Source organism: Seriola aureovittata, chromosome 11 (genome assembly GCF_021018895.1).
Source record: "Seriola aureovittata isolate HTS-2021-v1 ecotype China chromosome 11, ASM2101889v1, whole genome shotgun sequence".
In the NCBI taxonomy this organism is placed as follows: Eukaryota; Metazoa; Chordata; class Actinopteri; order Carangiformes; family Carangidae; genus Seriola; species Seriola aureovittata.
In genome coordinates, this window is record NC_079374.1 from 12,211,836 (window position 1) to 12,226,085 (window position 14,250).

Below are 14,250 nucleotides of genomic sequence, written 5' to 3' on the forward strand. Positions count from 1 at the left end.
AAGCATGGGTTAGCACGATGCTAATATTATTAACAATGTCTTTTCTATTCAAATGTCACAGTAAGCCATGACACTGTGACAGTGAGCCAGTGTGAACAATACCAGGACCCTGAAATTGAAGCAGCTTAATGGAAATCAGCCATTATTAATTTTACTATTTACATCTGTGCTTTTCCTCCTGTGACATGTCTGTACTGGAAAAAAAAGGGGCCTGTGTCATCACTCAGTGTTTTTAGAATGACAGAATAAATATTAATATTTTAATCCTTTAAATTAAGTTCAGTGCTCAGCATACACACATGCCACTTTATGAGGTTCACCTAACTAAAACTGATCCAGTCTAACACAACAGACCTGCAATAAATCCAGTTGAAATCCTATTCAACACAACAGCAAACTACAACTGCATTTTATTTTTGTTGTATTAGACTGCATTAGCTTTAGCTAAGTGAACCCAATGCTTTGGCAAACGGGTGTATTTTATCTAGTTCATCTACATATAAAACAGCTTTGCCGTTGCTCTCTGCATATCAATAATGACACTTAAAGCTCCATGTGATAACTCGACACAATAGCGGCACCCTTAACAAAAGGTCGGAATTTGTGCTCATTATGAAGTTGCCCAGTGAAAAAAAAAAAAAAGCATGTTGTGCCACGGTGAATTAACAAACACATTCAACACTGTTTTCAGCACTTGGAATGCAATTTCACGCGACTGTACTATTCAGAACGCCATAGATCAAAACAAGCAATTCTGCAGGGTGTTACATAACGCTACCTCAACAACAACTCTGGTTATGAAAGTATGTTATTATAAAAACAAAAAAACAAAAAAAAAACAAACATACTTTATCCTGCTCAATGGATCCAAATCTGCACCATTGAAACTAATTTAATCACAGCGATGAAAACCTCTACTAACAAATGACCTTACCACCAGACAGAGGGAGCAGGTTCCTCAGTGGATGATATTATGCCATAATAGTGTCATTTATTAAGAAGGGGCAGTCCAGCCATAGCATCAGGAGACACCATGTACCAGAAACGATGCTGATGAGTTGTGTGTCAGTTTTACCAGCCCTGATATACAGGTGAGCTGCTGCTGCCACTGAAAAACCAGTTACCTTCTGAGAGAACACTGATGGCGTCGGAGGGCTGCTGTCCGTTGCTCAGCAGGCTCTTCTTGGCTTCCTGGACATGACTCTGGTAGAGCAGAGTGGTTCCCACCATGGGGTTATGGCCGCCTGCGTTAGGCACTGAAGTAGAAACTGAGTCCCAGGCCAGCTCCCTCCTTCGCTCCAGGCTGAGGTCGACACTGAAGCCTGTCCAGCCGTGAAAGGCCAGGGTGTTGAGGAAAGCCTGCATGGGGTTCAGGATACCCTGAAAGAGTAAAGTAAAAAAAAAAAAACACACAACACTTTAAGGTGTTAGACATTGATCAAACTAATAATCGTTATTCTGTATGTTGATGTTTTCTAACCCACCATGATAAACCATGTGATGAGGGCTGCGTTCCTGACATTCCTGAAACTGTTGTCATTGATGTCTGTCTGCATCTCCAGGTAGAAGAGGAGGCTCTCGTTGATGATGTTGGGAACCCAGCTAAAACATCAGAGTAAAAACAACACGACTCATTAGTCGCTCTGAATAATACTTTAAAGTTTGACTCTAAATCACATTATTCTTTTCACCATATGTGAAGCCAACATCCAGCTCTAATCATGCTGAAAGAACACTGAAAAACAATGGTTAATTAGTCTGACCTCTGCTGAGGACTAATACATGCGAGTTTTCCTGAGCTTGTCTTGTGAGAGTTATAAACAATACAAATAATTAAAAATAATCTCTAACGAACACATTTACAAACAGTGCAAAGTGGAGAATTTACATTATATTATGGGAAAAACTATTTTTAAAAGGATGAGGTCAATGGTTTTGCATGTTTGACACATACTTTACATCACAGCTAATCATTTCGCAACTGCACAGCTGTGTTTTGTAATTTGAATTTTTTTCTTGTCTTACAAGCATCTATAAAAAAATATGATATTAAAATGTATTAGCAGACTTTTTTTTTTTATAATCCATCACAGTGAACACCATGTCTGTGGCATCAATCTTGTGATAGTTCCATAGTTACTTCATGAGGTAATTCATTGCTGACTTTTACCATAACACATTTTGTACCAGGGTAACAGAGTGCTTCCCAAAACGTGAAACTGTTCCTTTAAGGATGGTAACATACCAAATAAAGAACACCAGCATTATTTTAAAGAAGCGCATCTTTATCTCGCTGGCCAGCCGTCTCTCGTTTTCTGTGTAGATTCCTTGGCGTCCTTTCAGTAAAGATGTCACTAGATTGAGAGGGGGAAGAAAAATCAAGAAAGGTGGTTATTTTTGCCTCTGTGTGTGCGCGCGCGCGTGGGGGTGTAAGGCAGTATTAGTCAGAGAGATCTGAGAGCGAGGGACTGACCTGCAGATATGGTTCGATTAAAGAAGACAGGGTTGGCTAGAAGGACGAGCAGCATCGGTGCGTATGTGGTGACGTAGTGAGGGACTGCGTGCTGGAGGCCTTGCTCGCAACTGCACAAAAATGCAACAAATTTAATTAGCAGTTCCTGTAAACGGTATTTTACCTTAAATATCATTAACCCAAACTCCGGGGGGTGGGTGGGGGGTGGGGGGTGGAAGAGACAGCGACACAAAATATGTCAGTGATCTTTCGTTTATCGCCTCAAGAGACGAGCCAGCGGTGGGAGGTGCGTGTTGGTGAATATAAAGGAACAGCAAACAGTCTTACTCAGAGATGGATGGGTAATAGAGCATGGCCACGCCTTCCACACACAGCAGCGCAGCCAGACCCCATGTAATCATGTGGTAGAGGATAATGGTGCTGATGGGGAAAGGAAGAAGTCATGAGACCCGAGCTCACAACACATGCTGCAGCTCTGTATCTTTTTTCTTTTTTTTTTTCCTGGGGTGAATGAGGTGGTGAACAAAGAAGCATTACATCTATAAAAGACATTTACACATTTGGCTTGGTGTGAGTGACGGCTCAGTGTAAGGCTTTGTGCTTCAGGTGATAATTGAGTTTTTGGTAAATGGAAAGTGCAAGGGTGATGAGCACCTGATTCCTGCAGATGTTTTCACCACGAGGAAGACGTCAACGGCATAACAAAAGGTCCACCAGAAAGAAGCGCTGAAAAACAGCTGGATCCACATCTGTAACACATAAATTGGACATAATTTGGTATGAGTAATTGTGCCTTCTTTGTGAGGTTTATCTTCTGTTTATCTGTGCCTGTAACAGATTCAAAAGACGCATTGTGACAGATATTTCACAGTTGGCTGTTCACATGCTTGTGTTGAACACGCATTAAAACAAATGACCTCGGTAATCTGCGGAATCGGGATTCTCCGGGATAATGCATGCGATGACGTGGTTGTTTTCCAACAATAGCACCTTTCCATAATCTGTCATTCATCAAATTATACTTAAACACGATATGTTGTGCGGTCGCTCAGCTCACATAAAGGCTTAAACTGAAATGTTTGATTGTTGAAGGAGGTGATACATACTGCACTGCCAACGCAGAAGACCTCTGGCCAGACTTCGGTGTTGTTGACCACTGAGATGTGGTCGATGATGTTCGGCAGGCCCAGCCACACTGATGACCTTATCATGATGCCTGGAAGAGTTAAAAAAATAAAAGTAAAAAAAAAAACTTCCATTACTGTAACTGTTGAGAAAATTGCACAATTCCTGCTTTGAAAGCAAAAACAAACGGAAGAGGAGAGGAACAAATACAAACACAAGCAGGGCTAAAAACGTTTGTCTGGGTTTAATTAACTTAAAACACATCAAACTGCTTCTTTTCAGTCTCTATTTTTAAGCACATGAATTAATTAGAGTCTGTCACGGAGTCCTTTTAATAGCAGTTTTACATCATGGAAATATGAACTGCCTCCAGGTGGGTTTTATAAGGGTGTTTCCATTTCCTACACGAAACTCTTCACTGCAGAGAGGCATGGAAAAAGAAACAGGCTCTCTCCCAGTATCTTTATGCGATGCAGACTGCGTGCTGCTGTGTATTTCACTTAAGAATCGTGTCGTGGGTGTGCTTCAAGCTGTTAAGTTTGCAGTGGTGAATGAAATCTCACCGGGCACTAAGTACACAGAAATACATGACTTCATCTGCCTTCGCTCTCACCATCCGTGAATGAACAGTTCAAATGTGACAACGGCTGTGATGTAACAGTTCGCAACAGTATGAAAACAGTCTAAAAGCCTTTGCAGCAATAATTCTCTAAGAGCTGGTTGATTTAAGAGCAATGCTGCATTCAAATCAATGAAGACCAAGAGGAAAGAAGATGGGCAGTGGTTATGAGTCATTTCATTACTCACGAGACGCTGATTTATTCTTTTGTGTTATAAGAAGTAAGCTGCTTCACAACTAAATATTTGAATACATCTATTTTGTGCGAACTTGGTCGTTAACATATGCGTTGGGGATATCGCGATATATCGGAATTGATGATAACCGTGATAATTAATACATTAAATATTGATATGATGATATGATGTTAGGCCTTGTGGACTTTTTGGTTTACCAGTTCACCTGGTTTCCTTTTCACCATCCATTAAGTGTTATTGTTCTTTTTATACACTTTTGTAGTTACAGACTCTCTCTCCACCTCCCTTCACTCAAATTTGAGTCTTATTCATTTACCATAAAAGAGATAAAACATACATAAACAAAGTTACAGAGGAATTTGACTGACAGCCTTGTTATCATAGCAATGGTATTATTATTGAGGCTTAAGTGATGTCTCTAACTTGTAAGTCACTTTGCACAAAAGAATCAAATGAGTAAATGTAAATGTAATGCAAAAAATATTTTCAAAGTTTCTATAAATATTGCGATAATATTGTTATCGCGATTTCTTTTGGCCATGATAATGGTGCAGTGAAAATCTGATATGGTGATATGGTGCCAGCCTTATTTTATTTATTTATTTTATTTATTTATTTTTATTCATTTTTTTTTTTTTTAGAGTTTATAAAGATGTTTCCAATAGAAAAAAGTGGGTCCATTTTTACAACTTGATTTAAAAGCGAATGTGGGATCAATTTATACAGATATACAAATATTTCTGAATTGTCCTTTTAGGCAATTACATTTTTCCTAGCTGTACACCCATTGTGTTTCATGTTTTCTCTCTGTGTGAACAGAGCAGGCCAGACAGGCAAATGCAGAGCAATAAAAGGGTTAAAAGCTAAATATTTTCGTGCGTAATTAGACCCAGCCACACCACGCTAAGAAAACCAACCTGATCTTTTCTCTTTTTCTCAGCTAGGAAATAAAAAAAAAAAACTAGGCAACATAGCAGCAGTTTGTGCTGTACCTGCGCATCCCAGTATGTCACATATACTGATGATGAACAATATCCGTGAGGAGGAAGCAGGCCTTGGCAGAGGATACTGTCCCAGTCTTCTGTAGCCCTTGCGTTTTGGCAAAATTTGTAAGATAGCAAACAGCAGGCTCAGAGCTGCACTTCCCAGACTTAGAGCCCCGAACAGGATGGGCTGGAAGGTGACCACAAACTCTGTCGCAGCGTCTCGGTTCGGGCAGCAGAAAGTCTCCAGCCGGGGGGATGCCATCACGGACCGGAGACAGACAGACAGACAGAGAGAGAGAGAGAGAGAGAGAGAGAGAGGGAGAAAGAGAGAAGTGGGCTACCGTGTTAGGAGGAGTAAGAAGAAAAAGAAAAGAAAAGGAGAGGAAATGAATCCATGACCCAACTCTCTGACAAATCACGGGGCTGAATCATCATGTGCTTCCATTTAATCCCTGCAGTTGTAGCTTAACTGTGCCACAATACAAGAGACCGACAATGGACTGTTGTGTGATAGTGATTTAGGTCTTGAGTTTGGTGAGTTCAGAAAAACGTACTGTATATTTTTAAATGAGCTTCAGATTCATGCGAGTTATTCCACTGCACAGCATCTCTGAAGAAAATACACTTCAATAAAAGTATAATAGATTTTGACTTGACACTTTGTTTTATCAATAAGGGAAAATTGTCTTGATTATTGATTATTACAAACCATTAAGCTATAAGAGAACAGAACAACCTCAGATGGAAAACAGCAACCTACACTTTTACACATCATAACAACAATAGAATAATAAGAGAATATACGCTCTTTAATATGCAGAATATAGTGTCCCACTCTGTAAGTGTGGACACTGTATTCTCTGCATAATTTACTATGGCAACACAATCAATAAAACAATCAATTCATCAATCACTTAATATTGATGTGGGTCACTCTGTGAAACATCAGTGTCCCACTGGGAGTCACTCTTGACACAAACGGACTCATCATCCACTTAAAGCTGTTACATTTAGACTTGTCGCACCAGTGTGTGACCAGCCACGCGGCTTCTGAGTAGCTTTTCGCATTACAGTACATTACGGTATTAAATACCCTGTAATTGTGCATTAATAAAAGTGTATAAACAGGTGTAAAAGTGTGACTGTTAAACTGACTTTGAGTATTTAACCTAGAAAGTATGCAGAGTATGTTCTTTGTAAAATGAGTGATTTTGATAAGGAAAGATCTTTCTCTTTGCTAAGGTCACGAAAAGGTCAAATTCTTAGGACAAAGAGCTAAAAGTAAATGTGTTGTGCCTCAACAGAAATGACAGCCCGAGGAATAAATTAGCCTCAGTCGAATTCTTAGATTCATGATAAGGAAGATGACATGCTGGTGCACTTTGATTGCATAGGTTAGCTGAGTCCACCAGGATTTAGAACCCATTACTTGAAACCCACTCCCCTCCAGTGCAGTATGCAGCTGACGTTCACCATGGCCAGTTGCAGGAGAGGCCATGGCAGCTGCTGAATCTGCTTACTTGGCCTGAGATCTGAGAAGACTGGTGGACATTTGAAGCAGATTTATTTGGGTAACAAAGCATCAAGGGATTTCATTATTCACTACTACAGAGAGGGTATTCATTGAGTTTGTACAATGGTATTCTAATCCATATGCACCTTCTCTGACAAGGCACAAAGTCAATTGTATGGCAAGCTTGTAGCCTGCTGCCAGGGATTAACAACTCCCCAAGGAGTGTAGTTAGAGTACTGACTTGCCGTTTGAACGTCTGCTCTCTGTTGCTGCCCTCTGCTGGTCTGCATATAATCTGATTCTAGCTCTCAGGACACAGTGGATATTACTGGTACTATACATTTGAGAATAGCTATGTGTGAAAAGCTTCTACGGCTACACATCATTGTATCATATCTATAGTCCACAAGAGGCACTGCCACTATTCTAAATCAGTAATCACCGGGGTGTATCCCCTCACATGATTGTTAGCTCCAAGTCAAGCTGGATTTATTTCATTATCAACATACAGATGTTGTGTGGGAACTTAACTGAACCCTGTGAGGAAATTATCAGGTTGTTCCCTTCAGGGAGGTCAGAGGTCACTGGACCTGCTAGGGACTCAGTGATTTACAGAGTAGATTGTTAACATGGGTGCTCAACTCTGCCTGGCTGTCTGGCTATTAAGCCCCCGATCCACATTCTGGAGAGTCTGAACAACAAGTGGACTTTCTGGGTTTTGCAAAGCAACCTAAAAAATCACTAAAAAAGTATTTAGAAAATTAAGTCCCCCATTTTGCATTTATCAGCACTATATTAACATTTAGTAAATAGCTTGCAACACACTCTAATGTAGGTATAAGCAGATATTAGGACATTTTAAAGTCTTTATTAATGCACAGTATTGGTCAACAATAATAATTTTTTTATGAGTACATATATTATATTATTACAAATGTGTTTTACTTTATTCATTATTTTATACACCGGCCACCACATATGGTCCCTACAAGGTGAGTTATAGTTGGTGATAAATAAATCAATAAAGCCTGATATCTACTTATAATTACACTATAGTGTGTTAAAAACCTCTTTTTTTTTTTTTTTTTTTTACAGCACAGTAATAGCTTCCTATGTTTTTAAACCAATAATACATGATGCATTTACAGTGGAGCACAACTTTACACATGCAGATGACTCATTCATTTCCCTTCATTTTTCTCCACTTCAAGCAATGTCCTCCCCCGACACCCCCTATCTCTCCTGCCGGAGAGGATGGGTGTGGTACAGTCTCAAATTACACACACATTACAGACCTGCTCAACAGGCCCTTGTGCTTCTTCCCCCTGCACCTTCATTGGTTGAGACCCAACTGCTAAAGTCAACCAGCCTGCTTCCTGCATGGCAAGTACTTTGTCCGAGAGGAAATGACATCACAACACCAAACGCACTGAAAACAGATGAGCACCAAACATGTTTCAGATGTGTTTTGACTTCGAGTTGGACGCAGTTCTGCCTCTATTCCAAATTCCTATGAAGCAAAACAACCAGGCCATAAAACAGCTTTTGGAACGACACTATGAAATATGTCTGCTGGGCACAAAGAGACGCCGCGAGACACTACATGTCAAACTCGAACTGTTGTTTTTTTCTCAAACCCTTTGATGAGTGGTGAGTAGCTGCTGGCAGCGTGAGCTCACACTGCAGCTGGAGTATATTCACTGCTTCACACAGTCTTTCACCATTTCATTTTAATCCATATTTATGTTGTTTGAAAGTATAATACTGAGCAAAACTATTGTTTTTTTATGTGTTTACATCTAGATGTGGAATCAGACTGGTCTCCAATTCATGATGCAGCCTTTAATGGACGTGTCATTGCTCTGCAAAGACTCATTGCTCAGGTAAAGTTTTATGGGACTTTGTAGGATGTTAAGGGGACATTACACTGCATGGATAGAACATTATAACATGAAATTTATCCATGTATGTGTTCAAATGTTTTGCTGCCTGAAAAATCATCATATATGTGAAAAACCCAATTGATCGTTACTAAAATATGAAATATTCATCACCCAACATTTTATAGAGAGATAATATTGTGTTAATGATGACAATGGACTTGCATGTCATTTTGGAACACAACTCCACTAATGTGCATCTCCAGTATTCCTGAATCCACATGTGTATTGTTCTCAGGGTACATGTGTAAACCTGAACACACTGGATCAGGTCTCTCCCCTGCATGGAGCATGTATACAGGGCCACGCGACTTGTGCCAAGCTTCTGATGGAGAATGGGGCAAATGTCAGTAAGGCATCATCATCTGGTTATGCTTATTTTTTGTTGTTGTTGTGAATGCAACTGAATTCAAGACAGTATGTTGTATCCTGCTGTAGTCTAGTTAGGAGGCAACCATATCAATTATTTCTGGGTTTAACATCACACCAAGGTGAAGGTGCATTTTAGTAAGAGATTAACCAAACACACACACTGACAAGAACGCGGACACATCCTGAATGCATAATAACACATTAACAAATAGAAATGTGCAGACAGAAAGTGCGACTTGTTAAACCACCACAGTGTACTGCATGTCTGATGGTAGATCTACAGTAAATGTGGTATAAATACAATCATTGGATAGTGTTATACATATAATTATCACTTTACTGACACTTTCTCACTATAAAAATATGACTGTCTTCTCTCGATTTGTCCATTATTCTAGCTTTTAATTGAACAGTTAAGAGAATTTTTGGTAGATCAACTAAAAAAATATTCTTACTTATGTCAGGTAAACAGTTCAAATGTGAATGGACAGACTCCTCTGTCAGAGGCCTGTGCCCGGGGCCATGCAACCTGCGTGTCGCTACTCCTTCAACAAGGAGCAACTACTTTTGGGACCAGCCTATCCAGCTCTCCAATCCACAGGGCTGCAGCCGAAGGTTAGGGGTCACATTCCTCTACATATATGTACGGATAATCTATGCTGAACCATCTTAGTCAGTGGCTACAAAATGCACAAAGAGTGCCAAAACATCAGAAAAGCTCTGAGAAATATATAAGGTTTAAAAAAGAAAAGAAAGCCTAATTGTTGTAGCCTACAAAGTAAAACGATTGCATATTCTTCCCCGAGATGTCAAGCACAAGTAGATTTCAAAGCAGATCCTTTCAAGTACATCGCTTACCTTTGTGATGATTGTGGTAATTCTGTCCAGGTCACCCAGAGTGCATTGCTCCTCTTGTTCAGTATGGTGCAGATGTGGATCAGTATATCGAGCAGTCAGGTTCCCCTCTCCAGGTTGCATGCTCCAATCAGCATCTGAGTACTGTGAGGAAACTGCTTCAGCTCGGTAAGAAAACTTCTCACTTTAATTTAACCTCTTAATTAAACGTGTTGACCTTTTAGGTTGAACAGGGGACCACATTTACTTTAAGTATAATCTCAAATTTAAAGCAGACAAATTAAATAACTGTAGTACAAATCAGGACAACCATGATGTTTCCAGTGATGGAAGAAGTTCTCACATCCTTTTCCTAAGTAAAAGTAATAACACCACAGTGTGCAAATACTCTTAGAAGTAAAAGTCCTGTTTTCTAAATTGTACTTAAATAAACATACAAAAAGTATGATCTCTAAAATGTACCTAAAGGGGAATTCCACTGACTTTACACATCAGAATCTGTTTATAGGTCTTGGGAGGCACCATTGATTATGTAAAAATAAAGCCTTTTGTGACACTAGATGGATGCTCGATGAAATCTAATAACTTGTCTCAAGTGGTGTCACTTGAGTCAGTTCAATGTGGGGGTGTGGAGTCAGAAAGAAGTGAGTGACGTCTCTGGTTCTGCTGCATTTGCATTTCATTTACTCAAGTATTGTTCATTAATATAATGTACTTTCTTTGTGGGACATATTGTACTTTTTACTCCACTACATTCATTTAACAATCATAATTTGTGGTTACTTTACAGACAAGATTTTACATACAAAAATTAGATTTTGCTGATAATATAGGTTCTACTTATGTGACATTTTGACATTTTGCAGAATTACAACTTGTACTTGATATATGGGATCTGAGTACTTCCTCTACCACTGCAGAATCATCATATAATTAGTATTATTTGTAAATTGTTTATGGATAAATAAATGTTAAGCATGTTGTGCTTTACTTAAAGTAAAATAAATCATTCTTTGGTCTCATTTATTTGAATATGCATGACCTGAGTAAATGCAGTCTAGCTAGGAAATGCCCCAATTGCTTTTATATAAGCAATGAATAGGATGTATGGTTCTCTGTGCTGTTGAAGAAGAAAAGCATTAACTGAACTGTCAGAAATGCTCTTCATCAGTTATGTAATGTGAGGATATCATACCTCATTAGTCTCTTCTCTCCTTCAGGTGCCAGTGTGAACAACAGCGTGTCAGGTGACGCACCCCTGCACGTCGCAGCTCGTCTGTCCAGCCCAGAGTTGGTGTCTGTCCTGCTTGAGCACGGGGCCGATCGCGCCCTCAGGAACCTAGAAGGCAAACAGCCACTGGACCTCGCACCCCCCAACAGCCTGGCGGAAAGGCTGCTGAGACAAGCAGGAGGTATTCAGTGCAAACAAACTTCTACTACTTAACAAGTAGCCTGAGTGAAGGTTTTCATGGTCTTTACATTGGGCATTGAGCAGTAGCTAATAATCAAAGCATCTCTCTACTACTACTTCTCCCCTGATGCCTGCCCCAGGAGTGTCTCCTCTAATGCAGCTGTGCCGGCTGAACATCAGGAAGACTGTGGGCAAGCAAAGGCTGGGTGGGATTCGCGACCTTCACCTCCCTACACAACTGAAACTGTATCTTCTCTACCAATCAGACACACGGGGAGATGAAATATACTGAAAAATTCAACCATTTCTCTTTTAGGTCAATAGGGGGCGGACTTGCATAATCTTGTAGTGAGATGACTACATCATGGTTGTGATAGTAATCAAATGTAATTCTGCTTTGTGACAGATTCTAAAGATCAGTTTGGACTTTTATATGGAGACTTGAAAGTCTTGGGGCAAGATTTGATCATTAAATATTCATAAACAGCAATACATTCATATTCAAAAAGCAAATTATGGGCTAATGTGGTCCAATAATATTATTAATGCTGGTTTGATATACGGAAATAATATTTCCAATATTACACAATTCATCTAACATTGCTTTTTTTGGTGACAAATTCAAAGTTATCATGTGAGCAGATGAACTGACAACACAGATTACGTATCTCCAAGTCATTCCAGAAGATCCTCTGATGGTAGAACACACACCATGACATGATTGATAACACAAATGTATTTTTTCACACTGTTACTATCATGATGTAGTCATACAAATGAACCACAATTTCTGTATTATTTCAAATCAAAGCCATTAGATATTATAGTCGCCTCCTTCTGGCTGGATGAGAAAGCTAGCTATCTAACAGTGGGCCTTTGTGTTTCATAGATTATCATTCATGCAGTCTCTCTGTGATTTCAAACATGGTCATACTCTTCTGAGGACTTAGTCTAGATAATCAGTAACTATGAGTCAGCATTCACTGCACACAAACCAGCAGGGGGGCTTGAGCTGCTAAGAAAATAGTTTTTTCTTCACTATTTTTCTCTCTTTTAGTTTGCTTTTTGTTTTAAATGTGTTTAAGTATTATTAAATACTGAAATTACAACTGTTCAGTTGTACACACTGTGAAATGTATAGCTATTGCAATATACTGCACTTTGTATTTTGCCAACAGGTTATGTTTAAAAAGAGGCACTATATATAAATGCCTTTGTATACAGACTGTGAAGAAGCATGTTTATTGTTCACTCACTGTAAAAAAAGGAATCTAATGTTGCGTGTTTGCGGTTGTGCACAGGATGTGTTGTGATACTATGCAAATTATGTTTCCCCAGAGTCTAAAGTATCTTTTTTAAAAACAAGCACAACACAAGGATCAAGCTAAACAAACAAACAAAAAAGAAAAGAAATGTAAACACTGAATATATTGGGAATAAAGAAGACAAAACACACCATATATAATAAAAAAGTGACAGTACTTGCTGTATGAATTCATATGTTATAATTCAGTTACCATGAGGATTCAGTCCTGATGCTCTTCCCTGTGCCCATCTGAGAAAAGGAACTTTGCAGATGTTAAAGTGAAGAATCAGGCATTTATCAGATCCTAATTTCCTTGTGATGCATTATTACTTCTTATAATAACCTGAGGAGAAGAGGGGCACTGCTACCAAGATGGAGCAATGACTGACACAATTTCTGACTCCCATTAATTCAGATGACAGAAACCAAAGAATAACATTTTTTTTATTTAGGTCATGTCTTCTCTCCATTGCCCAAATCTAGTATTTAGGATGTGCTGGCTGATTTCATGGTAATCATTTGTTTATCCGTTGCCTCAAGCAGGAACATGCAATTCAAAACAGATTTCTTCTTCTTCTTGATTCTCTCAATACTTTGGTCCACACAAGTCCCATAAATATTGAATGTGAGTGAGGCATCATTGGTAATGTTTCCTAGCGGCCTGTCAGCTGTCACCAACCTTACCCAAAACTGTTCAAGGGCTCACTGACCTCCGACCTGTGTGTTTTTCTGTGCATTCAGCCAATCAGTGGGGTGGACACAACACACAGGGAGGGAGAGCAGAAAACAGGTTCAGGGTAAATGGAAATATGACAAAGATAGTAAAGCAGACATTTCTAGGGTATGAAGAGTATAATATGCACTTACTGATTATGGTACATATGGATCATTTTTATGTTGCTCCACAGTTAATGGAATTGAGTAATTTACCAGCTCTGTATTATAAGCATTGATTCCAACAGGACATTTAGAGAGATGATGAGAAGGGCTGTGTGGCGCCGTGGTTCACTGTGGACATAAACGTCCTATCCACGGTGACAAAAGCAACAGTTGCTCAACTCACCGACACCCCTCTTGTTAAATGCAGCGCTCATTAACTTTCCATCGACCCCCCTGTCCCAATTTGCCACTTGAACTAAATCATCGTCCCCTCAAACATCGCATGAGTGCCGGGGGCCAGCCACACATCGAACCGGGTTTCGACTTTACTGGTGTGTAATGTTAAATCAATACTGTGGAGGAGCTTCTGACTTCAGAAGCTGTCGAGAAAGACATACAGTATGCACTGCCCATAATTAGCGACACCTACACAATCAGGTGAGACAAGTCCGTCTGGAAATGTCTGCCACATGACCGCTCAAATCATTTTCCACTTCAACCGTCGTGGCATAACTGATGGCTGTGTTCTGTCTTGCTCTGTGCAGTGCAGTGTATCTGAACAACATCCTGAGTT

At 39.6% G+C, this 14,250-nt stretch overlaps 2 protein-coding genes across 2 annotated transcripts in view; one reads left to right on the forward strand and one right to left on the reverse strand.

The window, feature by feature from the left end:
- gpr143 (G protein-coupled receptor 143) overlaps window positions 1-5,990 on the reverse strand; it is an 8,813-nt gene extending 2,823 nt beyond the window's left edge. The window contains exons 1-8 of the mRNA XM_056388970.1: window positions 5,407-5,990; window positions 3,580-3,689; window positions 3,128-3,222; window positions 2,801-2,893; window positions 2,474-2,583; window positions 2,246-2,354; window positions 1,485-1,602; window positions 1,125-1,380 (exon numbers count right to left, since the gene is read on the reverse strand). Coding sequence (XP_056244945.1) covers window positions 1,125-1,380; window positions 1,485-1,602; window positions 2,246-2,354; window positions 2,474-2,583; window positions 2,801-2,893; window positions 3,128-3,222; window positions 3,580-3,689; window positions 5,407-5,662 — 1,147 coding nt within the window. The 5' untranslated portion in view covers window positions 5,663-5,990. The remainder of the gene's footprint in view (window positions 1-1,124; window positions 1,381-1,484; window positions 1,603-2,245; window positions 2,355-2,473; window positions 2,584-2,800; window positions 2,894-3,127; window positions 3,223-3,579; window positions 3,690-5,406) is intronic.
- Window positions 5,991-7,160: 1,170 nt separating this feature from the next.
- On the forward strand, window positions 7,161-12,972 carry LOC130177334 (ankyrin repeat and SOCS box protein 9-like). The gene is made up of 7 exons (XM_056388972.1): window positions 7,161-8,563; window positions 8,717-8,796; window positions 9,092-9,199; window positions 9,690-9,840; window positions 10,114-10,248; window positions 11,301-11,492; window positions 11,632-12,972. Exons 1-7 carry the CDS (start codon window positions 8,479-8,481, stop codon window positions 11,781-11,783), a joined length of 903 nt encoding a protein of 300 aa, XP_056244947.1. The 5' UTR covers window positions 7,161-8,478; the 3' UTR covers window positions 11,784-12,972.
- The last annotated feature ends 1,278 nt before the right edge of the window (window positions 12,973-14,250 follow it).